The 23,960-nt window shown below is 40.4% G+C and overlaps 2 protein-coding genes across 2 annotated transcripts in view; both read right to left on the bottom strand.

The window, feature by feature from the left end:
* Positions 1–2,255, bottom strand: part of trap1 (TNF receptor-associated protein 1) — a 5,885-nt gene extending 3,630 nt beyond the window's left edge. The window contains exons 1-6 of the mRNA XM_014010096.1: positions 2,070–2,255; positions 1,408–1,590; positions 1,224–1,306; positions 995–1,135; positions 389–460; positions 16–176 (exon numbers count right to left, since the gene is read on the bottom strand). Coding sequence (XP_013865550.1) covers positions 16–176; positions 389–460; positions 995–1,135; positions 1,224–1,306; positions 1,408–1,590; positions 2,070–2,190 — 761 coding nt within the window. The 5' untranslated portion in view covers positions 2,191–2,255. The remainder of the gene's footprint in view (positions 1–15; positions 177–388; positions 461–994; positions 1,136–1,223; positions 1,307–1,407; positions 1,591–2,069) is intronic.
* An 875-nt stretch (positions 2,256–3,130) lies between these two features.
* The window catches only part of crebbpb (CREB binding lysine acetyltransferase b), a 46,390-nt gene continuing 25,560 nt past the window's right edge, over positions 3,131–23,960 (bottom strand). The window contains exons 4-32 of the mRNA XM_014010094.1: positions 20,679–20,846; positions 19,594–19,831; positions 18,331–18,444; positions 17,390–17,629; positions 17,190–17,289; positions 16,868–17,005; positions 16,654–16,771; positions 16,292–16,466; positions 16,102–16,164; positions 14,256–14,377; positions 13,318–13,506; positions 12,847–13,194; positions 12,505–12,678; positions 12,155–12,338; positions 11,541–11,659; positions 11,208–11,447; positions 10,941–11,029; positions 9,748–9,828; positions 9,552–9,608; positions 9,364–9,441; positions 9,175–9,242; positions 8,922–9,072; positions 8,655–8,801; positions 8,452–8,565; positions 8,183–8,348; positions 7,259–7,426; positions 6,888–7,049; positions 6,481–6,762; positions 3,131–6,358 (exon numbers count right to left, since the gene is read on the bottom strand). Of these exons, the coding sequence (XP_013865548.1) occupies positions 4,109–6,358; positions 6,481–6,762; positions 6,888–7,049; positions 7,259–7,426; positions 8,183–8,348; positions 8,452–8,565; positions 8,655–8,801; positions 8,922–9,072; positions 9,175–9,242; positions 9,364–9,441; positions 9,552–9,608; positions 9,748–9,828; positions 10,941–11,029; positions 11,208–11,447; positions 11,541–11,659; positions 12,155–12,338; positions 12,505–12,678; positions 12,847–13,194; positions 13,318–13,506; positions 14,256–14,377; positions 16,102–16,164; positions 16,292–16,466; positions 16,654–16,771; positions 16,868–17,005; positions 17,190–17,289; positions 17,390–17,629; positions 18,331–18,444; positions 19,594–19,831; positions 20,679–20,846 (6,543 nt within the window). The 3' untranslated portion in view covers positions 3,131–4,108. The remainder of the gene's footprint in view (positions 6,359–6,480; positions 6,763–6,887; positions 7,050–7,258; positions 7,427–8,182; positions 8,349–8,451; positions 8,566–8,654; positions 8,802–8,921; positions 9,073–9,174; positions 9,243–9,363; positions 9,442–9,551; positions 9,609–9,747; positions 9,829–10,940; positions 11,030–11,207; positions 11,448–11,540; positions 11,660–12,154; positions 12,339–12,504; positions 12,679–12,846; positions 13,195–13,317; positions 13,507–14,255; positions 14,378–16,101; positions 16,165–16,291; positions 16,467–16,653; positions 16,772–16,867; positions 17,006–17,189; positions 17,290–17,389; positions 17,630–18,330; positions 18,445–19,593; positions 19,832–20,678; positions 20,847–23,960) is intronic.

Below are 23,960 nucleotides of genomic sequence, written 5' to 3'. Positions count from 1 at the left end.
CTTCAGTGCTTTTACCCATCTGAGGACCACTTGTATCCAGGTGCATCAGGCTCTGCAGAGCGGGTGAAGACGTCCACATGGTCGGCCACCATGAAGGCAGAGTAGAACCCGACTCCAAACTGACCAATGATGGTGCTGCTGGCCTCTGCTTGGTTCTGCAGAGCATCCAAGAACGCCTGCAATGTGGAGGAGATGGAACCACAAGATATTATGATTTGAAATGATAGAGGTCTTCTTTAATTTGTGCTTCAACTCAACAGCAAGTTTTAACTGATAAACATAATATAATTAAATACCTAATCAAGGTCAAATCTGAGGTTTAATTCAGTATAAAAACATGTAGATATTTTGTTAAAGAAATGTTAAGGTTTGCTTTGATAAGACTCACCTTAGAACCTGAGCGGGCGATGGTACCCAGGTTAGCCACCAGCTCCTCATTGTTCATACCAACTCCAGTATCCTGTGAGAGTAAAAACAGCCCAATTCACTCAAGCTGAAATTACTACAGCCTGCTGTACCGAAATCATACACCAGGTGGCAGTGTACAATAAAAAGCAGCACAAACATTAGATTTTCTAAAAATTTTAAGGACATTGGCTATCATTGTACATTTGCTACCTTTGTCTGCATTTACATGTAGTTTTGGTCAGTCTAAATTAGTTTTTTTTATTCAAGTGTTATAGAGGAAAACTATGGAAACTGAGCCAGCTCAAACAAACTTTAAGTTCAAAATAATAATAAAAATATCCTCCCCATTGTTTTGATAGACGCTTTAAAACTGAAGTGTTAACATTTCAAATGAAAACTTCTGACTTTTGTTTTTAAAAAGACTTTTTTTGGTAGTGGCAGAGGAAAACATTGTGGAAACGTTTGTCAGTCAATATCAGCAACAAACAAGACAAATTTCACCAATTCAGGCGATTAGTCACAGACAATAAAAACAGTTCTTTGACTTGTAAGACAAAATAAGGTTGAAGTTGTACAGAATACGTACCTGGATGGTAAAAGTTCCTTTCGCAGCATCAGTCTGCAGGTGGATCTCCATTGGTGCCAATTCTCTGCTAGATGTGATCATTTTGTGCCGCAGCTTCTCAAGAGCATCGCTGCCATTAGATATCAGCTCTCTGATGAACACCTAATGGGATCAGCAACAGCACAAATATCAGTCAAAAAAAGAGAAGTTAAAGTTTATTATTAGAGAAATAATATATTCCTCCTCTTACCTCCTTTTCTGAGTACAAGGACCTGGCAACAATATCCAGAAGTTTTTTAGTTTCAGCTTGAAATTCATGTTTAGAGAAACTACCTGGAAGGAAAAATTGGAAATTCGGATCAGCCTAAATGTGACAAAAAAATTAAGTGTTTTTCAAAGTTTGAGAAGAGTCTATGTCAGTAGCTGCTTAGCACCTTGCACAGACTCTGTATCACTGATGATGGTGTGTAGAGGCTCCTCCTCTGACTCTTTCTCTGGCTCTTTCTCCACCTCCTGTGTGCTGTAGTAACATTGCTGGCTGAAGCTCTGACAGGACGATGGCAGCCTCCGCAAGAAAGATCGACCGCTGCACCTCTGCAGCTGTCCAACCTGCAAGCCTGATAACAACAGGTATGAAGATGAGGCTGTTTCATAAGGCACATGCATATTTTAATACAGGTCCTACACAGGTCACCTTTCTGATATTTAAATTTAATTTGATGAGCAACCTAATAAACCAGTAATACGTCTATAAATACATTTTGTTCTTATAAACAGCAATATAATTTAATTTACATGCACAGTTCTTGATCACATTTTAGCTACAGCAGGAACAGATGCAGACAAAAATCTACAATTTTGTGTTGAGTTTAAGAGGTTACATACATAATACGTACGTAACATTTCCAGTCCAAAGAAGCTCATTCTGAATTTCTGGCAACAAACTTTGAGAAATAAATACTTGCTTAAATCGTACGTAATACTGTCGTATTTTCTAAGTGAACTGCAAAAAGAGGAAAGATATTTTTTTTACTTACGTGCTTGTCGATGTCGGTTACGCTAAGCTAACTAGGCTAACCGAAGGAACACCACTTACCTCCGGTCAAGGGGCGCGAGACACTTCGGTTGTTCAGTCCCCGTGCACATGACAGTAACCGTGAATTGGGTTTCTGAGAAGAACCGAGTGCGAACCGGGCTAGAGCGAGACAACGGGACATGACAGCCTATTCACAACACGCAGAGGAACAGGTCGACCCAGGGACACGCTTGAATAGATGAAAGACCAGTGAGCGCGCTTGAAAATGACGTAAGAAGGGTGTTCAGAAATCTGCCTGATGAGAAATGGAAATGTCAAATGGAAATGTCAAAAAGGAGCGTATAAATTCACATTGTGTAAAAGCACTACTGGTTTAATCATATTATACATACATATACTATTCAATGTATTTTACTGAAGACAAATTAAGAAATAAAACAATGCACTTATCCTTCAAGGTCAAATATGGCTATCTATTATTCTATTATTCTATCTATTGTTTCAAGTGTTCACACAGGCAAAGACAGCCTGGGGGTATGGAAGAATTATTCTGGTTTTAATCAAGAGTTGATGTTTTCAATTTGAGAACCGGAGCTCTCAAAACTTAAAATGCTCACGCTCAAAACCTCTGTTCTCTTCCAAACCTTGGCATATGGTGGCCAGAAGAATGCATTGCATGCTTTCATCTTCTTTAGATTTGTTTTTTTGTGTACAGTGCCCTGAGACAGCAGTTGTGGACTTGGCGCTATATAAACTGAATTGAATTTAATTAACAGCCAAATGGATTACTTTAAATGCTAAATCCTTTTAAACCCATATACCTAAAAATACTTGTTTCAATGTGTTTGAAATGTTTGACTGTTAAATAGCAATAAAATGTCCTGAATACTTTTTTTTTACCATTTATCAGCACTTATCCATTTTACAACACTTGAAAGTTTCCGTATTTGACAGTAATTACAATTTACTGTTTTTAAGTGTATTAATCAAAATAAGAAAATTTAAAATGTTATGTCAATTTAGACTGCTTCTTGCATCAAAAGAGTAAACCTGCAAATGATTCCCCCAAAATGTTACAATACAGCAAACGTTTAATGACACCAGCATTTGAAAAATTAGAGTCAGTTTTCAGCACACAGGTTTATTTAACAATATGGTATATAAGTACGAAATGAGCCATTTGAACCAGTTTATACAGTGATTTCATTCTTATTTTCTGCATATTTACAGTAATGTCTAGCTGTGTGATTTACATTAGAGAATAGTTCCTCATCAGTTCAAGTCTAACACGAGAGAAAATGATGCACAAAACTCTCTGAACACAAATCAGCAGTCAAACAATTAAATTTCCCACCACAGGCAAAACAGGTTCAGTACTTAATGACATTTTAATTAGAATAAACATGAGACAAAGCAACTTCTGAAAATCTGCGAGACAAACGCAGAGAACAGGCCAGTATAAAGAACGTTCTGGTACCGAGAACCATGAACAAGTTTGTTTCAATACAGGCTTCTTTTTTGCCAGCTTGTGTTTGTGAGTTCGCAATAGGTATCCTACATCTATACAAACATGTTAATCATTTTGACTCTGCAAACAGGAAAGAATTTAAGGCTTTCCTAAAGGCAGTCCTTTTGAAAAATGGCATATTAGAATAAATTAGCCAGGAGTAGGGAAACTGAGCAAGAATTAAACCCTGGCAAAAAAATTCACAGACAAATAATTTTACAGACTTCTCAACACAAATACAATATTAATTTGCAAAGGTACAAAAATGATTTTTTTTTTTTAATTTTGAGAAGTTTTTCTTTTTCTTAAAAAGTTAATAGCAGATCATAACAAATGAAAAACAAAATACAACGGAAAGACCAGAGCTTATTGCAAGCCTGGTCTAAACCAAAAATATATCCTTTATTCTTTTTTTCTTCTTTTCAACAGCAACTAATAAATCACTCTGTGTTGTAGGTAAAAGTAGTCCAAGTAAAGTTCACAGTTCGTAGGCCTCGTAAGACTCTTTTTTTTTTCTTCAGGTTTTCATTTCGGTAAATACAAAAAATTCTCAGCTGAAAACAGAGCAAGGCCTTTCTTTTGTCTCAAAATGCTACAATCCTTCAACAAATTTCTCTAGCGTGTCTCCTGTTGTGTCACCCACCATACTCATGTCATTATTTAACCCTCCTCGGTTTGGTGTGTTAAGTTGTGGGAGCATGGCACTCTGCTCTGGAGTTCCCATGTGTCCTTGCTCCATTGAGCCTGACAATGGACCAAGGCTAGGGTGAGGAGAGCTGGAGTGGAGAGCACTATGCTGAGGTGATGGCTGGGGTTGTATCCGTGGGGAGGAACTGGAATGAGGGGCCTGCTGTGAAGGTGGGCGAGGTGATTGCACTGGGGCTGGGGAGCGCACCAGAGTGTTTGCCATTGTCTGGCCTTGTAAGTGAGGCCCCCCCTGTCCTTGGCTTTGAAGCAAATGAGGTTGTGGACTCATGGAATTAGCTTGCGCTGCAGAACCCATCTGTTGCTTCATCATTTGATGTTGAATAATGCGATGCTTGGCATGATTCTGAATCCCCTCCAAGCCCATGCCAGGTTGGCCCATCTGGGATGCTGGAGGGAGCTGTCCCATGGGTCCACCACCTACTTGCATAGCCATTTGTGGCTGTGCACGGAGCTGGGAGAAATTTGGCGGCCCTGGCTGCTGCTGAGGGAATTGACCATGGCCCTGAGGCAAGCCTCCCTGTTGTTGCATTTGATGCATCTGCTGCAGCCTTAAAAGTCTGTGGTACTGCTGTGGACTGCCATTTTGAGCAGGATTCATCATCTGGCCTTGAGGACCCATTGGCACCATACCCTGCGGCCCCACTGGCTGTGGAGGCTGCTGTTGAGGAGCCATCACGGGCCTCTGCACTTGGTTTGCCATTACCGCCATGGCCTGCATTCCTGCCTGAGAACCCATCATGGCTTGTGGGTTCTGCTGCTGTACCTGCTGCTGTTGCTGTGGTACCTGGTTGGCCTGGTACTTGGCTGTCCTCTGTTTAATGAAAGCAGCCATGAGGTGGGGGTTAGACTTGAGGATGGCCAAGACTTGCTGTTGTTGCTGTTGGGAGCTTGGAGATTTGAGGGTCCGCAGTAAATCCTGCAGGGCACTTGGAGTAATATTACCAGACATTCTTTGGGGCATGTTTTGTTGTTGTGGAGTCATACTCTGTTGCGAGGGCCCCTGGGGAGGCATGACACCAGGCATTTGAAGGCCATGCTGCTGGGGCATCATAGGCCTCTGCATGAGCTGGCCCTGCTGAGACATTGGATTTACCTGAGGCTGCTGAGGGACCATGGGGCCTTGCTGAAGAGGAACCTGTGGCTGATGGCCCTGGGGATTCTGCATGCCCGCACCCCACTGGCCCTGCTGTACAGCCTGCATCACCTGAGGACCCCGAGGTCCCTGCACCATCTGCATATGGTTTGGCATCATGCGCACTTGGTTCATGGGCATCCCATTATTGGCATAGCTCGGTTGCTGCTGTTTTGCCTTGGCTACTCTCTCAATCTGTTGTGCCACCTGCAGCGCTGCCAACAGTTGCTGCTGCTGCTGCTGCTGCTGCTGCTGCGGCTGCTGCTGAGGAGGCTGAGGCTGCTGTTGGTGTGGCATGTTAGGCATAGGTGACAGCTGCTGATGAAGAGGGGATGACTGAGGCCCCGGTTTGCCTTGTGGCACTGGTGTTGTAGGTTGACTGTTGCGGCCATTGCTCGGAAACCCTTGAGCYATACTAGCAGGGTTTGGTGGCTGCTGTTGTTGGGGCTGGTTGGGCATGGGTTGCGGTGTCTGCGGTGTGTTAGGCTGCTGCACAGAATTTGGAGTATCAGGGGCAGCTGAGGTAGGTGGAGATGGCATTGGCATACCTCTTCCAGCCATGGTAGCCATTCTGCGGCGCATCATCTGAGCCTGCTGCAGTCTGTGCTGCAGCTGCTGCTGACGAAGTTTGTGCTTGATGTTGAGACAGAAGGGAACAGGACACTTGTTTTCCTGACAGTGCTTGGCGTGATAACAACATAAAGCAATGAGCTGCTTGCACACAGGACAGCCACCATTGGTCTTGCGCTTGCAGCCCTTTGTGTGCTGAACCACCCTCTTCATCTTCTGGCATGAAGGAAGTGCACAGTTGGCATTGCGACACTGACAAGCATGGACTAGTGACTGGATGCAGCGCTGGATGCTGAGACGTCGACTCTCCTGAGGGCTCTTGGAGGCCTCTCCACCCTGACCGTTGCTGTCGTCGTCTATACCCAGGCCCCACTTCACCATCTGGTGCTCATGGCCCTTAGTGTTGTAGCAGTTAATGCACAGGTCATAGTCCTGATGACAGACAAGGAGATCACATTAAAGCCGTGTAAACATTTGAAGCTATACTAATGAACTAATCAACCTGAACTAAAATAGGTAAAAATTTCAAAAATAATTAATCTAAAATATTTTACCTCACAAACAGTGCAGTGCCAGCGAGTCTCCACATGATGTTTGCACTCGTTGCAGGTATACACAAAGCGGTCCTGGCCCTGATTGTGAAGCTCCACCAACATGCACATTGTGCTCCACTTGCATCTTCTAAGTGAACTGAACTCCCAGTGCTTGTCCCTGGCTAAAGTTAAAAAGGCATCACGTCCATCCATGAGGTCACAAGTTAGCAGAGGATCAGGGTCCATGATAGGCGGCAAGGTGTTAATGACAGGTCCAGAATGGAGGTGGATAACAAAAAACACCTGGTGGAACAAAGAAGGGAAAGTGTGTATGCTAGTTTTAAATACAATGTAAGCAGAACATTTTTGTCAGATGGCATTTTAGTTATGAAGAAAATATGCATAAAAATATTGTTAAGGTTTCCCACCTCCTTATGTTTCTCCATAGTGGCATAGAGTTTCTGTGAAAGATCATTTGCTACATTTGGCATCCCAGGCTTTTTCTTATTGGCTCGGCTGACACTGCTCTTGTTTTTATTGGTTTTCTTGTTATTCTTCTTTTTTGCATTCTTGCTGTCAGCCTGGGCTCCCTTGTAGCAGAGAAATAAACATTAACTGTTTGCACAAGAGGCAAGTTAAGATTATGCAAGTAAGCTTAGTGATAATACGACGATAGAGAACAAGGTTGTATATGATTATCACTTGAAGATGATAAAATCATGACAGAGAATCTTTAACAATAGAGTCGTGATATTACAGTTTTCCTTCATTAAAAAGCCTTTTCAACAATCTGATGTACCTCTGTTGTCTCAGAAGAAGCTGTGTTCTCTTCCTTCTTCCTTTCCTCCTCCTCCTGCTCAAGCTCTTTGATGCTCTCTTCAAGTACATTAGGCCAAAAGTCGCCCTCGAAATATGGCAGCTCATTCGCACTAGTCAGCCTGTCTTCTGTTGCCTGCTTGAAAATGTCCTGAACAGACAAACAATGCTCCCATTAGGACAGGCAAAATAATGATAAACCATGCTGAGCATAGACTGTGTTTAGGCCAGTGGTGCTTCTGCAGGGAGTTGAGTGAACTTTTGACTGACCAGATGCGCTGATCAAAAGTCAAGAGTTTTTATTAGACCAATACATAGGCCAGCCAATATTTTGGGCTGATATTTGCAGGTTTTTTTCTTGCATCAGCATCGACCGATACATGCATGCGTTCGCCGATACAATGAAAAAAAAACTAACAACTTTAACTTAAGCTTATTTGTGTTTTTTGTTATATATTTAAATGTCCTACATTGTTTGCTATCCACTGTTAATATGCTTTGTTTTGTTAATAATTTTTTTGTTGTTTAAATTGAGACTTGTGTAACATTTGTTATCATTGCGTCATATTTATCATGAAAATGGAGGAAGAAAAAACAATATCGGCTTCAAGAATCAGCCCAAAAAAATTAAATAAAAAAAAAACAGCAGCACATATTGAGGATCGGTTAGACTGATGTCAAAATAATCTGTAGCAACGTCAGCCCTTAAAAAACTTGTATTGGCCAATCTGTAGTTTTTACAAACTGTAAAATTTTCACATCTACCTTCTGTAATATTACATCACACTGTTTTAATGTATGAAATGAATCCAGTTAGTTCAGCAGAGAAAGACACATTCAGGCTTAAATTTTTTTTTAACTAAAATGGAGTAATTCTTGTGAATCACAGACACAAATGTTTCCTGACCTTGTAATCATGTAGGATTCTCTCAGCAAAGGCCTTGTCCAGCATTTTTCTGTACCATTCTACAAGCCTCTTGGGTTTGGGGATCTTCTGATCAGGAGGGTGGCAGTGAAAAATATAGTCATCTCCTTCACTAGGTGGGCATGCCCAGATGTGACCCATCACATACCTGGTCAAAAAAAACCATTATGAACCACCTTGCAACTGCAAGAACTGTAACAAAGCGAAAAACAAAATATCAAGTACTATTTGATGTGAAGTTATTGACTCACCCAAGCTTCTTCACATACTCCAGGTAGCCAATCAAAATCTCATGGTACACTGCGGTCCTTAGCAAACGTGGCTTGAAGAAGTGAATACTGTCAAGGTATGAGATGTAAACCCGTCTGGAAAAAAAAAACATGAAAAATTGATTAGTCAGGTTCATAAGCACACACAAATTTAGATTGTATATTTTTTATTAATTTATTATTACCTGGTGTTAGGAAAGGGACACTCTGAGCCATACTCTTGTACGTGCATTCCAAAGAAACAAACGTCCACTCCGTCAATTTCCTCAAATGCAAAAAGTGCTTTGGTTCTGTAAGGGAAGCTCTCTACCATCTCGCCTGAGTCTACAAACCTAGGGATGAAAATAAAACATGACCAACATTTTTAACCTCTGGAGTGTAATGCATTATGAGGATGTAGCCAAACATTCAAAACTTCAGATCCTGCACTGTGAGACAAATGGGAGTCTTACCTCGACTTCATGCCAGGCTTCACATCCACAGTTTTGTCAGAGCTAGCAACCACTCGGACAAATACCTCACCAGCTTCAGGGTGGTTCTGCCTTTTCAAGTACTTGTTCACTCTGTCCTCAATGTACGTCCCCAACCTTGTAGACTGCAATCCTTTAGAAACAATGGACATTTAGGATCAGTTCAAGCTCTAAAATTGACACATTTGTCAGATTTACAAAAGTTTGTGTTGTTTTACCATAATATGTAACTTACTTCTGGCTGAGAACTTGTTTTCTTTTCTGGTTTTACCAGACTTTTTTAGACAGTTGTCACAGATAAAGCTGGAAGAAGAAAAATCAACTTGCATTATTTTTGGAAAACGAATTCTCAGAAGAATAATATTACGCAGGTACAAGTTTAAATGGCAAAATGATATGATGCTGAGAGCCACACGAAACTCACCCTGATGGCCAAATGACATCATAGTGCAGCACACAAATTTGATGCATTTTTCGTCCACAATCTTTACATTCCACAAACCTAAAAAGGCAGAAATGCTTCCATTAATTAACAAAAAGATATTTAAAAAGGCATCATTGCAATCAAACAGATTAAAGCCAAACTTCAGCATTTGTCCACATAGTACTCACGGTTCAGAGTCCAACATGTCATTTTTCTTCTTTTCAAACTGATCTTTAGATATCAAGCTACATGAAAAAGAAATAAAGTTCATATTTGTTCACATCATTCCAACAAAAACAATGACATCCAGATAGAATAAAATCTAAAGTCTAAAAGAGGATCACCAGCTAGTGTTCACACAGACACACGGGTTTGGTAACTTACGTTGATGGTTGTGACGGGTCATCCCCCAGGGTCACGCTGTTGCCCTGGATCTCGTTGAAGCACTTCTCACAATAGTGATACCTGTCAGCAATAAGGCCATATTTGGGTGAACTGCAGCCAGCACATACAGTAGCAGCACAGGCAAACCGGCATACAGGTGGAAGAATGCAGAGTGAACGAAGAACACGGCAACAACCGAGGACCGAGCATGAGCGGATAGACGGATGGACACACACAGGCAGATGTATCGGTTAGTCACAAATGAAAATAGACATGATTCAGCCACTCATTCAAACTGAAACAACAATAAGGAAAATGTGTTGAAATGCTGTTAATGAGAGAAAATGATTGTCAACATCAAATGAAATTTTAGCACCATTCAAAGGTATGCTGGAAAATGGAAACAGTTAAAACCTACTACAAGCACTTATGAACATCATGCATAAAAGGGTGAATGGATATGATGAACAGTGATAATGCAAAAACAAATATGCAAGTCTGTAAGAGAAAACTGCAACATACCTATTATTTTATTTCAGACTAATTTAGAACATACCAACTATCTGTAACTATCCTAAATTATTATTATTTTTTTACACTTAGTGCCTATTTTTAGTATTTACAATGGTTGCATATTTGGGTCGGGGACCGTGAAAAACCACAGGTGACCCACAACTTCCTGCATCTACCTGAACGCAACTTGTGTAGAAACAGATGGAGCACTGGACCTGCTGCTTACACAACAGCTTTTATGTGGAGACAGCTGTAAACATTTTAAAATGTAGGTAAATAAAAAAAACTTGCCTTGAAGTTATAGTCTTTACAAAAAGTCCTCTAAATGTTGAACACAGATTTTTTTTTGTTCAGTTGAGAAACTTCACAGTTTCTGCTACTGATTGTGTGTAAAACTAGGCTGTTTTGCAATGCATGTATTTTGAAGTGCAGTAGCACATTCACAACAGAAGGGGGTGGTTTGGTGCCAGATTTTTGTTATAAACTCAAGTCTTAAAGACAATGCCACTGATCAAAAAAAGACACCAGGCAGTGGAGCTTGCAACACTCTAGTAAAGGAAGCATTCTATAATTAAAGTTGTTAGAACTTTGTGGAGTTGTGTGTAGTATCTTGAACCAAGTTGTATCTTTAAGGATGCAACTAGTTTCCTCATTTCTGTTTAGTTATCATGCACGTTTACCTGTTCTGGTAGCTGTAGTAGGTGCTGTCTCTGGAAATGGTGCACAACTGTTTGCCATAGCAGCACAACGTTTGAGGCGAGAACTCATACTGTGGGAAAACCAAACCAACAATCACAAACAATTACGACAAACCTGATTTATAGTCAAGAAGTGCACACAAGATGCAATTAATGACATAAATGACGACATAGTCTTGAAGTTACAGGTCTACATGGATCTGTGTTGCTGCTCAGTGTTCCGTCACCTCCCAGCTTGCATTGTCTCACCTTCCTGCCGCAGCAGTAGCCGAGACCKTGCATGACGGGATCGATTTCTGCTTCAAACACCTCTGCCAGCTTTGTGCAGTACTTGTAGACGCGGGATGTTTTGCGGTTGTACAGCCAGGCATTGTTGAACATGAGCCACACGTCATCAACATACTGCCACGGCTCCTGGTACTGTCCCGTGTCCAGTTTGCGCTTGATGGTGGATAAGTCAATAGGATTTTTCACTATGTCGAAGTAGTCCTGCAGGTAGAGGCGAATGAAAAACAGAACTTATGGTTTCTGCATGTTTTGTTACATTGGAATTAGTCTGTGTAAAAATTACTGGAAACTCACAGGAATCCCAAGCAGCATGGGGTCTACAGGTTGTCTGAAGGGTAGGGACTCTGGGTCTTGTCTGTAAAGGGCCTCAAGTGTTGGCATTAGGGCTTGTCTCAGTTCTTCTGGCTTGAAAACTACATGGAAAATAAAAACATTTTTAAGAAACAAAGCGTAAACATTATCTCTTCATTTTATTTACACTATCATAAACAGACACTAAAAACTAAACTGTMACAAACAAAATATAGTGTATTTTTATTTCTAAGTCTGAGTATAAAAATGATACTGCAGCTCAAAAGATAGTTAAAGCAACACAATGCAGCTGTAATATATTTTGACATTTTATGAAAATTGTTGACTTTTTAATGCACTTGACAAGTGTGTAAAACCTTTTCTTGAATGCTGAAAAATAAACAATGCATTTAGATGCCCTGTCATTTTGTATCTGATATTTTCCCAATTTTTATTTTATTTTTTTGTGAAAAAGCGTTCTGACAGTGTACAACCTTTTATTTAGTGATTTTTAAGTTTGATCAATTGATTTAAAACACTGAAATGTCATCAATTTTCTGTGCATACCCCCTCCCACGTGACAGTAGATAAACATAAAATTGGATTAATTTCAATACCTTTTCTGCGGTTCTGAGCAGTGGAAGTGGTTGATGTGCCGTTGGCTCCGTTGTCCTCCTCTTCTTTGGGTTCTGACTTTATCTCTGGCTTTTTCTCCTCAGTTTCCATTTTTTCCTGCTTTGGTTCTGCTGCATCTGGCTCCTCTTTTTTTACCAGTGGGGGTTTCGTTTCATCATCATCATGCTGTAAGAAAACAAACACCGTTAACGAACAAGCAATAAAAAAATCACAATTTACTTTTCCTGAAACGGGATCAGAGCCGTCTGTGGATGGTGGCCGAGTTCAAACAGGAAATTCTTTCTCATCTCGTCTTCTAACAAACACTGAGCGTATTAAATGACTGACATACCTCCATTTTTAAATCACTTTGCTTCTTCCCAGAGTTGCTGTCATCATCTTCATTTTTGACTTCAGATTTAACTTCAGTGCCACTCATATCAGGTAGGGCCTGCTGGGAGCTCAGCTCAGCCACAGACCCTGGTGTAGGTACTCTGTTATCTAAACCTGCTGCTGCCTGTGACAACTTTAGGAGTCAAAGAGACACACTGATCACAAATCTGATCAAATCTGAAAAATACAATCCATCTTTTAGTGAAATAATAAACAGCTGAAAGACCAGTCTGGTGCTTTACCGCTAAGATGACAGAAGGATAAGCCAGTTTTTAGCATTGAGGACAGACAAGCGTCTTACCGGTGTAGCAGGATGCTGCGCCTGCACTGAGGTGGGCTGCTGCATCTGGCTGGAGGGTTCAGACTGGGGCTGCAGGGGCGTCAGGGGCTGGGAGGGGTCAGGTGGGGTGCTCATAGCTGTGGGGGGAAGAGGGATGCTACCAGGCATGTGAGTTGGTGTGGAGGAGGGTCCTACTGTGGAGCTGGGAGTCGAGGGTTGAGGTGGGACCTGGGCCTGTGTGGGAGCATGTTGCTGCTGCTGCTGGCTAATGCTGGGTGAGGGGGTGCTACCCAGTGTGGGCTGGGATGGAGGGCCAGAGGTCAGCTGGGAGCCCAGTGCATTCAGAGGAAGGTTAGAGTTTTGCGTTTGCTGGAATAAAGTGGGGCATACTATTAGCTTACTAATACTGACATTTTACAAAGTAGACTACACACTGACCTACAAAGGGACACAATTACACCAACACACATTCAAAACAGTTTACACTCTCACCTGTGCCACAGGAGCCTGTGACATGGTGTGTCCCAAACCCATATTCACATTCATTGCTCCACCTGCAGGACCAGTAAACTGGTTCTGTGGCAAAAATTGGCCTTGATTGGGCTGCTGAGACACCATGTTATTAGCGTGAGTACCCATCATTCCTTGGGTTTGGGGCATCCTTGATGGCGACATGCCCATCTGGAAATTGGTAAAGACAAAGCAATCAGTGCAACAACAAGAAAAAAACAATGTTGAAAAGTCAAAACAACAATAAATAAATTCCACTGATATCACAAGCAGATCATATATGTGCTACCTTTATTGCAGTCTTCTAAAGAATCAGTGGAGCAACTTATTTTGATAAATGAAAAGCAAAAAAAATGAAAATATAGCAACACTACAGTCTAGGAAGGCATTAGGCAACTTATTTTTTATTTATCTTTTTTTACAGTTAGGCAGCTGATTTCTAAATCAAAGAGTATGAATGCACTAATTGTAAAATTATTTTAAAAATAGATAGTTAAAGGCCTAGCATTCCTTGAAAGAATGCATTTCACCTGCTGCCTTTCATGCCAGAATTTTAGACTAAGGTTCATCTTATGTTTGCATAACCATTCAGATCAAACATTAAAAATGACGTTGACATCTCACGACATATCGTGAGATATCACACTCAAATTATAAATTGAATTGGCTATTAGCTGTTACTACCACATGAAATTATAGCCTGAAATGTGTAAAATTTTCAAATTTATAGCCATTCAGTGACTGGCTAGTGTGGATTAGATGTGGCTGCTACAAAAATTGTTAAACACTGCTGCTAAACCTTTTCCCTAATCACTTGCCTAAAACATGAAAATGTTGCTAAAATCTTGATTTCCAATTTAAGCAGTCTCTGAAACAAAGAGAAATAAACCAAACAGAAATGGAGGAGGAAGAAATCTCACCGATGGAACAGGATTCATGCTCATCTGCTGTGGATGGTTCATCGGGGAAGGAGCCCTCGCTCCCATGGGTGCCTGAGGCATCTGCGCATTCTGCATTGCTAATGGGTTAAACTGGTTGATTCCTGTGGGAATAAATTCAAATACAATTAGATACCTGTTCAAGGGAGTAATGTAATTTAATATTCCATGTTCTCGTGGGCTGGTGGAGGCACTAAATTAGCTGATTTAAACACATCTCAGAGTTGTTAAAGGGCTCTGCGATTACTTGTAGCATACAACATTATTTGATAAACATTTACTTCAACTGTAAAACAAAGACTGTAAAAATACTGTGGGCTGTTTAGTTTATATAAATTTTTAATTTAAGACCTCTCCCTGGGCTGCCACCTCATCATGGTGGAGAGGTTTGAGTGTCCCAATGATCCTAAAGAGCTATGTTGTCGGGGGCGTCATGTCCCCGGTAGGGTCACCCAAGGCGAACAGGTCCTAGGTGAGGGATCAGACAAAGTGCAGCCCAAAGACCCCTCATGACGAGCAATAACAATGGATCTGGTGTTCCTTTGCCCAGACGCGGGTCACCGGGGCCGCACTCTGGAGCCAGGCCTGGAGGTGGGGCACATTGGCGAGCACTTGGTTACCTTGCTTTCATCCATGGAGCCCAGCCGGACACAGCTCCATAGAGGAGATGTGGGTCTCCCTTCCCATGGGTCCACCACCTATGGGAGGGTCCGGAGGGGTCAGGTTCAATGTGTGTTGGGCAGTAGTCAAAGGCGGGGACCTAGGCGGTCCGATCCTCGGCTACAAAAACTGTCTCTAGGGACATGGAACGTCACCTGTCTGATGGGGAAGGAGTCTGAGATGGTGTGTGAGGTTGAGAGGTTCCGACTAGATGTAGTTGGACTAAACTCGAAGAACCACTCTGGCTTTGGAACCAGTCTCCTCCAGAGGGGTTGGACACTCATTCAATCTGGAGTTGCCCATGCTGAGAGAGGCCGAGCAGGAGTGGGCATACTTGTTGCCCCCACATCTTGGTGTCTGCACATTGGGGTTTACCCCGATGAACAAGATGATAGCCTCCCTCTGCCTATGTGTGGGGGGATGGATTGAGCCTACACTCGTGTGAAGAGAGGGGCGGAGCTGTCAACTGACCACTACCTGGTGGTGAGTTGGCTCCGATGGTGGGGGAGGATGCCGGTCAGACCTGAGGGAAGCCTGGCAGTCTCCCGTCACACCAGTGGTTAGGGATGCTGTCAGGCTGAAGGAAGTGATCTATTGGGTCTTTTTGACCTGTGGGACTCCAGAAGTAGCCGATGGGTACAGGCAGTCCAAGCGGATTGCAGCTCGGGTGGTCTTTGAAGCAAAAACTTGGGCCTGGGAGGAGTTTGGAGAGGCCGTGGAAAAAGACTTCCATACGGATTCGAGGTGATTCTGGTCCACTGTCTGGGGAGTGGAAGCAGTTCACCACCAACACTGTTTATGGGTGGGGATGGTGCGCTGCTGACTCGGGGTGGACAGAGCTCGCATAGCCTCCCACTAGACAACCTAGTGAACGTTATCATCTACCCGGTATGCTATGCAACGTTAATAAAATGGCAAAAATAACATTGTTTTCTATTTATATAAATGAAAACAGCCTACAGTATTATTACAGTCTTTGTTTTACAGTTAAAATAAGTGTTTATCAAATAACGTCTAATGTTACAAGTAAACACTGATCCCTTTAAACAATCCAATGCAAACTGAAAACTTGCTTCACTGTTAAAACCACTAACTACTATGAAAGATGGAAAATTTGTTGTCTTTTCTTGGAATACTACTGCAACACACCCAAAAAATGAACACATACCTTGGTCCACCTGCATACGGTTCATTATCTGACTTGGTATGTTGGGCATTGGTGCAGGTCCATCTGCAACAAACAAGAAGACAGTGCCATCTCATTTTAAACCTTTCAGATTTTTTTATAAACATACATTTGTTTATAAAATAGTACGAGTTCTTGTATCAACCTGAGTTTAAGGAATTTAGTTACTAACTTTGTGGTCTAACAGCCTGTCCAGGGCCCATGGTATTTGGCTGAGCCATTACAGGCTGCTGAGGTCCACCTGGGCCCACTATGCCAGGTTGTTTCTCCTGCCGAGAGCGCCTCTTCTCCTCTAGTTCCTTCTGTATCTTGTATATCTTTTCTGCCAGGAAATGATAGTACTCATCCTATTGAAAAAAAAAAAACACACAATGAAGACAAAAACATTGTGTTAAGAATACATTTCAGGTGGAACTAATTCCTGATGAGGAGAAGAGAAGAGAGATGAGGAGTGCCTTGACATCAAAAATATTTGCAAAAACGTCTTAAAGCTGTGATGATTAAAACCAGGAATGAGTTTATTTTCTTTATTACCCTGCTATTTGCTGACTCATACATGTCACCCTCAACTTTGCGTGCATACGCCACCAAGTTCTCCATTCGCCTGTCTTTCAGTGCTGCAGGGTCTGGGGTGGGGAATATGGCTTGTACTCTGAAGGGTTAAAACAAAACAAAAAAAACTTCAATGACCTGCAGTACCTTAACATAACCAAAACATCTAAAGATGCTTCTGCCTAACTGGACTCACAGTTTGTGCACCAAGTGAGTGCGCAGGTCCTGAGTGACATGTTCATGCCAGGCCTTCCTCACGCCTGTAGCAGAAAGAGGAGTAGCAGTGGGCAGATTTCCGATTCCTCCCACCACTGACCCGTCTGGCATTAGCTGACTGCAGGACAGACAAAATTTAATTAAGCTTTGTAATTTGCATCACAAAATTGTTTTTTTTTTTCTTTTTCAAAGATGGACTAAGACCACCAACTTTTGCTATTTAAAGAGAAATATTTTTACAGTATAAATAACTGCTCATTTACAAAAAGTTAAAGCAATAGAGAGATGATGACAAAGCTCACTTGTTAAGCGAGGAGGGCAGTGAAGAGTTAGAATGACACCCAGTTTGATCTGAGGAAGGATTACCCATTCCTCCTCTCATCTGGTTCATCTGATTAGTGCCTGTAAAACAGTATTTACAAGCATTTGCATACATGATATGGTGAAGTTTTACTGTGCAGATGACACTTGCACTAAAGATACAAACATTTTTATTCCATACCTAGTGGATTTATGTTTGGCAGCTGTTGGTGTCCATGGGGGTTTTGCTGAGTCGAACTCTGACCCTGGACCTGAGCAGGGGACTGGTTCCCATATGGGAGGCCCAGGGCTTCATAAGCCCGCTGCATTGAACTGGGGTCAATGTGTGTGGCGGCACTGTTGATGTTCGTGGCACTTTGCTGGCCAGGTCCAACAGTACTTATGGCATTCTGCAGGCTGGCCCCAGGTGAGCTCAACATAGCTGAAAAAAGTGAGGAACAAATAAGTAGTCTGACAAAGTTACAGAGATCTTTTGTAATAAAACCATAGTCATAGGGAAAAAAAAGTTGCTTCTTCTTTYCTCGCTAATGTATTACCATCAATATATTAATTCCTTTAAATAATTAATCTGTACATTCACGGAAAAAATAAATTAAAATTAAAATTAAAAAATAAAACTGTTAAACAAGTCTTCTTGGGACTCTGTCTGAAAACATTGTTCTGTTCCCTGCTGCTGTGTTGACTGCTGCCAGTGAGCACGCTGCTTCTGTGGGGGATTTAAATCTGTCATAGAACCTTTTAACCAATTAGAGAGCCTGCTGTCCCAAGACCCTGCCCCCACTAATAGCAGAGACACAGAGCCCCTCCCATGGGTGTCACATTACAGGCCCAACCCTTCTAGAGGAATCCTCTCAATGTCGGAGCTCGGAGCCAGCGAGCCAGTCCAGAGATGCAGCAGAAAAACACAACCTGCAGGTGGCACCACTTCATATTACACATACTTCCTTGAGGCTTGCCAGTTGTGTGATGACCTTCTCATTGGACAGTTCACAAGGTTTTAACAAAGCAAGCAGATGTTAATCATCCAGAACATTATAAAATATTACCTGAAAAGTTAAACTAAATGTCATTTCTGCAATTTTATGAATAAATAAAATGACTAGAACTGCTGAAGTTACTCACGTTGTTGATTTCTTTTGTCACTTGCATTCTTCAGCGGCAAGCAAACCGGACAGTCATGCCGCGTACAGTTCTTCCAGTGGGAGATTATCTGTCTGGATGATGCACAGTGAGCCACTGGAAAAAATTAAAATAATATATAAATAAATATATAAATAAATATAAGGCAATCAAAAACAGAGTGAGATGTATTGCTAAGAAATCCAGTATTAACTAATACTTTACTATACAAATGTGAGATGATGACAYTGTCAACAAGTGAAATGAGTCAGACTCGATCATTTTAAATTTGGTATCTAAAACACAATAAAACATTTATATGAAAGCAAGTAATGAACATGCTATAAAGCCATAGATTCACCTGTTAATTTCTGTCAAGTGCAGATACAGTATAAATATCTAAGTCCAAAGTTCAGATACATTTGGTGACATTCTTAATACCCACAGATGCTTGACGAAGTTGCTGTCAAACAATTGAAATCACTAAATTCAGTGCAACCATCCTAACAGCACTTAAATAAAAATTAAAGTTAGCTGATGTCAGTAGACACACCCAGTTCTTGACTTTGCATTCTCCTACTAAGGCCATAAAACTCAAGTATATAAAGCTGTTCAACATTAGATTGTAAAGATGATACCAGCAAACAGTATGAGATTAAATAAGAGTTTTGGATCACTGCTCCTCAACAAGGCATTCCTAGTATTCCTTGAAGGAATATCTGCTGCCTTTCATGTCAGTTTTAAACCAAGGTATTTTTTATAATGAAAAAGGAATGAAATGATAGCTTTCTGAATAAACCTTGAAAATGGCATTATATGTGATCGTTTGCACTATTAAGAAATACTGCTAGATGTATTAGGGTTCAAAGTATAAGGATAATTTCAGCTACTACCACATCAGATGTTAGCTCAGCATCTGTAAATGTGATCACGTTACAGCCATTTTTGTGTTGAACAAGGTACTGTTCTACTAAAACACCAATTTTTAGCTCAGGATTTGTAAAATGTACAAATTTAGAAGAAATTGTTTTTGCTTATTTTTTTAGCTGTGGTAGCCACCATGAGTTGTAGATGTACAGCCAACAATTACTTTGAGGGTTTCATTAAAATTTGTTCAGTGTTTTATGAGATACTTTGCTCACAACAGGGGTGACATTTAAACAAAGATCTTGCACAATTAAATATTTTTTACTTTTCTAACAGTATCTTCGTTTTATTGTTACCAAAAAAAAATAAAAAATCAGACTTTTTAAAATTTATACTCACCCTGGCAGGACTTGCCAGCCTGACAGTGGGTCATGTGGTTGAGTACGTTCTTCATGGTGCGGCAGTGAGGTAGAGTACAAGCTCTCACCTCTCCGTTCGCCTGCTCCCGCCGCTGGCACTTGTGTGCGTGGAGCAGCAGGACCAGCTGCTGCTGAATGAGTTTTCGCTTTTCAGGGTCGGCTGTTGGGCCACCTGACACTCCAGGGGCCATGCCCATTGACGCTACCTGCTGCTGCATCTGGGACAGCAAGGATGTACACAGCGCATTCAGTTTTCATGCCAAACAAGATACCAGACATAACACGCTTCACATATATAAATATTATAACATAATATTTACACCTTCCCCAAGTCAAATTAAAGCATTTTTGAAGCAATATCAAAGCTAAATGTTAAATATACCTTTAAAGTGCCTGTGACATGCCTTTCATTCAAATACAAAAGTCAGAGAAAATATTAAACTTGACATAATATTATTTTACCCATTTTGTCACATGTCGTATTTTCTTTTAAACTCAGCCCAGCAAAAGTGGAACAATAGCGGACATCAAAGAGGAACTTTTTAAGACATGGAACTCTGACTCTTCTTATTCTCTCTGTTAGTGACTCAAACTAATCTAACGAAACATCAGATTATTCTCCACAGTCCGTGTTGTTTGCCATTGTAGCAATGCTCTGCTAACATGCAAATATCTCAAAAACTGTTATATAACAATGTTATATTTCCAAAATTGCATTCATATTTATTACAAAAATTTGATTTCACAGGGACTTTAAATACTGCATCTGTATCCAAAATCCTGATTTAACTCTTAATCAGAATGAACTAAATTCTAATTTCCTTTAGAGAATCAAAACGGTTTGTGAAGATCTACAATTGGTGAAAAATAAAAATACTAAATTTCTTGTTAGCATTGTAAATAAGAATTTGTTCTAAATGTTCTGCCTGGTCAAATAAAGGTTAAATAAACAAAGAATAAAAATGTCATAGATGATGAGATATGATATAATGAAAACTTTAATTTATACAACATTGCTTTAGACTCCAAAAGATGATCAAATCAAAATTAGAAGTAGAAACTCACCATATTTGGCACATTTCCAGTTCCTTTTAGCTCTGTAGGAAATGGGGGCAAGTTGTTGGAAAGAGGTGTCTTGTTCTGAAGTTGTTGGGCGCTGACCCCTGCTGTTCCCATCTGCTGCACCCCAGCCTGACCATACTGCTGGCCAAATGGAGCTCCTGACATTGTCATCTACAGGAAGCACATAGAGCAAAGAGTGGTCAAAGGACAAATCTTTGTATGAATACACATTAACAGTTTCTGACTTATGTGGGGCCAAACTTTTCACTGGTACTGTTCATTGAGGGTTACAGTGCCAGCACTTTTTTGCTCTCTGAACACATGACATCTGATTTGGCAGAGGGCATCCAAGTTGACTATCTTTCTCATCAGCAAAGAAAAAATCATTAGTACTGGTACAGGTACACTTGGGACAGTCTTGGTGCACAAAGCACATTGATTCAGTAAGATGTAAACAGAGTCAGAGGGACAACAAGGGAATAAGAAATGCAAGATTGAAAGGAAAAAAAGTTAAGTTATTCTCTCTTCCTCTGAAAACAAACAGTGATGTAAAGTTTTAAGGATGGGTGTTGACAGAAGTAGAGATATTTTGGAGGAAGAAATCAAGTGGTGGAGAGAGAATCACATTAAACACTTAAAAAAAACATTTAATGTAGAAATTGTATTAAAACAGAAAATATTAAAACTGTAATTACAAATCAATGAAAAATAGCATATTATGACAGCTATTAAAGTGGCAGCCTAATAATGCAAGCANTATTAAAACTGTAATTACAAATCAATGAAAAATAGCATATTATGACAGCTATTAAAGTGGCAGCCTAATAATGCAAGCATTGCCCAGCAAGAAGCAAAACAGTACGTGACACACGCAGAGAAAGATCAGCTTCCACAACAAACGAGTAAAACACTGCTGCCTACCCCTCCCCCTACCTGCAGAGAAACCCACAGACGCTTGACGCCTCTCTCCACACATTCAACCTCTTCTAACGTACGGGTTCTCCCAATTATCACAGACAAGCGTCAATAAGAGAGAGGAAGGTAGAACTACAACTGAATATCTCAGTGTTTTCCCTCCCAATAGATGCTGATATTTTTCTCCAAAGCACTACAAATAAATTTGTAAAGTGGTTAAATAGGACCCTATGATTTCAGCGATGCGGAAAACATGGATAGAATCTTGGAATTGACCAATCTGGAATCAAGTATAAATTGTGGAATCTCACGGAATTTGCTTATTTAATAAATTCTGAGGTATTTTGGCCACTGCCGCTCCTGTACCAGCTGTTACCTCGTAACGGGCATGTGGGGTGAGCTCCTTGAGCTCCTCTCCCAACACAGAGAGAAAAGACAAAAGTCAGCCGCGCCCCTCACGGTGAACACTCACTAAAAGAGATACGTTCTTCAAAAATATGAGGCTTAAGGTAAAATTCAGGAAAGTACAATACCCCAGAGTTTTGTTTTTTTTTTTTTTTATCTGGAGAAGAATGTTTCTATAATTTTTGTCAGCACACGATGGGCTGGACGCGTAAGAATACACATGAAGACCGCTTCCTGTCTGAGTCACATCAGAAACAGAGGACACATGCAGCAAACTCCTCAACGCTCAGAAGTGAGGCGTGAGTTTATCCAAGATTTTGTTGTCCTGGATGCAGAATTATATATTCCTTTAGAAAAATTAAAAATCTTTGTCTGTTGTTTTATAAGGCACTGTAAACAGAGGGGTGTCTTCCAAAACAGATGTAAAAAAGAGCTTAGATTAAATTTAAATAGGAAAGTGTGCACAAATTGTTGCTGTTTGTAGGTTTTGTTTTTTTATGACATATTAAATGTTAAGTTCAATTCTAAAACATTATTTTACAAAAGGATTACTTTACTAATGACATTCTATGTTTTACACATGAAGGAGGCTTTTTTTCTAAGTAAATGCTTTTAAACACCTTGCAAAATTGTTAGTTTTACTGAATCACAGCAATTTGTTATATTAGTGAAAGTGAATTAACAGCCATTTGATTTTGTTTCTGTGGCTATTTATTTGTTAAATTATTTTTCAGTCACTTTATAATTACACACTTTTTAATAAATATGGTTACAATGATGAAAAAAATGTGAAAAGTGTAATTTGAAAAAATAAAAACTGAATTTAGAGAAAAAATAAAACGGAATCTGGGAAATCTAAAGGTCTCAACATATTCCATCCAAAGCTGAACAGGAGACACGTGGCCACGTGGTTGTTCGGTGTTGATTTTCACACACACCTTTCATACCCTCTAGACACACTGCACGGAGCTCTTGAGAAATCCATCCCTTACATCACTGCACAGGGTATCTTCATGCTGGATCCTACACTTAAAAAAACAAAACAAAAAAACCTGATACGGCGTTATTTGTCCACAAATCTATCCTGGTTAAAGCTCCACATTTTTTTGCAGATGGATTCCTCCATTTGTTTTTTCTCCATTCGTGAGTTTTGGACCATTCGAATATCTTTACAGTCGGGATGTCCCGATCAGATACTCAGTATCGGTGGTAGATATGGCCATTTTCTGAAAATCGGGTAGAATCAGATTTAGTCGTGATTGGGCCGATACAGTTTTCGCGACAGTTTTCAGCATCAACATGCTTTACAACTGCCTTTAAAAAATACTTTAGGCAATGCCATTTGTTTTTCATTCAGTTAAATCCATAGGGGGAAAAAAAAAATCAACATATATTTACTCAACCTCCTTAAAGTGTGCAATAACTGTAAGTACATTTATAAGAAAATCATTTTGGTGGCGTTTTGCTGCATTTATAAGCAACAGTTTGTTGTATCAGGGTATGAGTTTTATTTACATACCAAACATCAGGTTTTTTTATATCAAAGGTTAGCTGTAGCACGGAATGAGCCACGATAAACAGCAGCCTCCATGTTAACTGTACCACCCACTGACATTACCACCTATTTTGCTTTCAAGATACTGCCCACAGAGCGGGAACAAAAGTATAAGGGCAAATTACCTACATCCAACTAGGAATGTGCGATGTGGCAAAAAATTCATATCACGATATACATATGATGAGTGGCGATAACGATATATAACACGATATAAAACTTATGATAGAAAATAAATAAATCACACATTGAGTGGAATAAATATGTTTAGGTAAAAAAATCTAGACCTTAAAATCTCCTTTTTTTAAGGGACACTTTAAAGTCTCCCATAAAAATCTAAATTTAAGGGAGATCTACCTGGTTAAATCAAATATATATACTCATATATAACACACACACACACACACACA

Source organism: Austrofundulus limnaeus, unplaced genomic scaffold (genome assembly GCF_001266775.1).
Source record: "Austrofundulus limnaeus strain Quisiro unplaced genomic scaffold, Austrofundulus_limnaeus-1.0 Scaffold65, whole genome shotgun sequence".
Lineage (NCBI taxonomy): Eukaryota > Metazoa > Chordata > Actinopteri > Cyprinodontiformes > Rivulidae > Austrofundulus > Austrofundulus limnaeus.
This window is presented reverse-complemented; position numbering and strand designations above follow the sequence as displayed.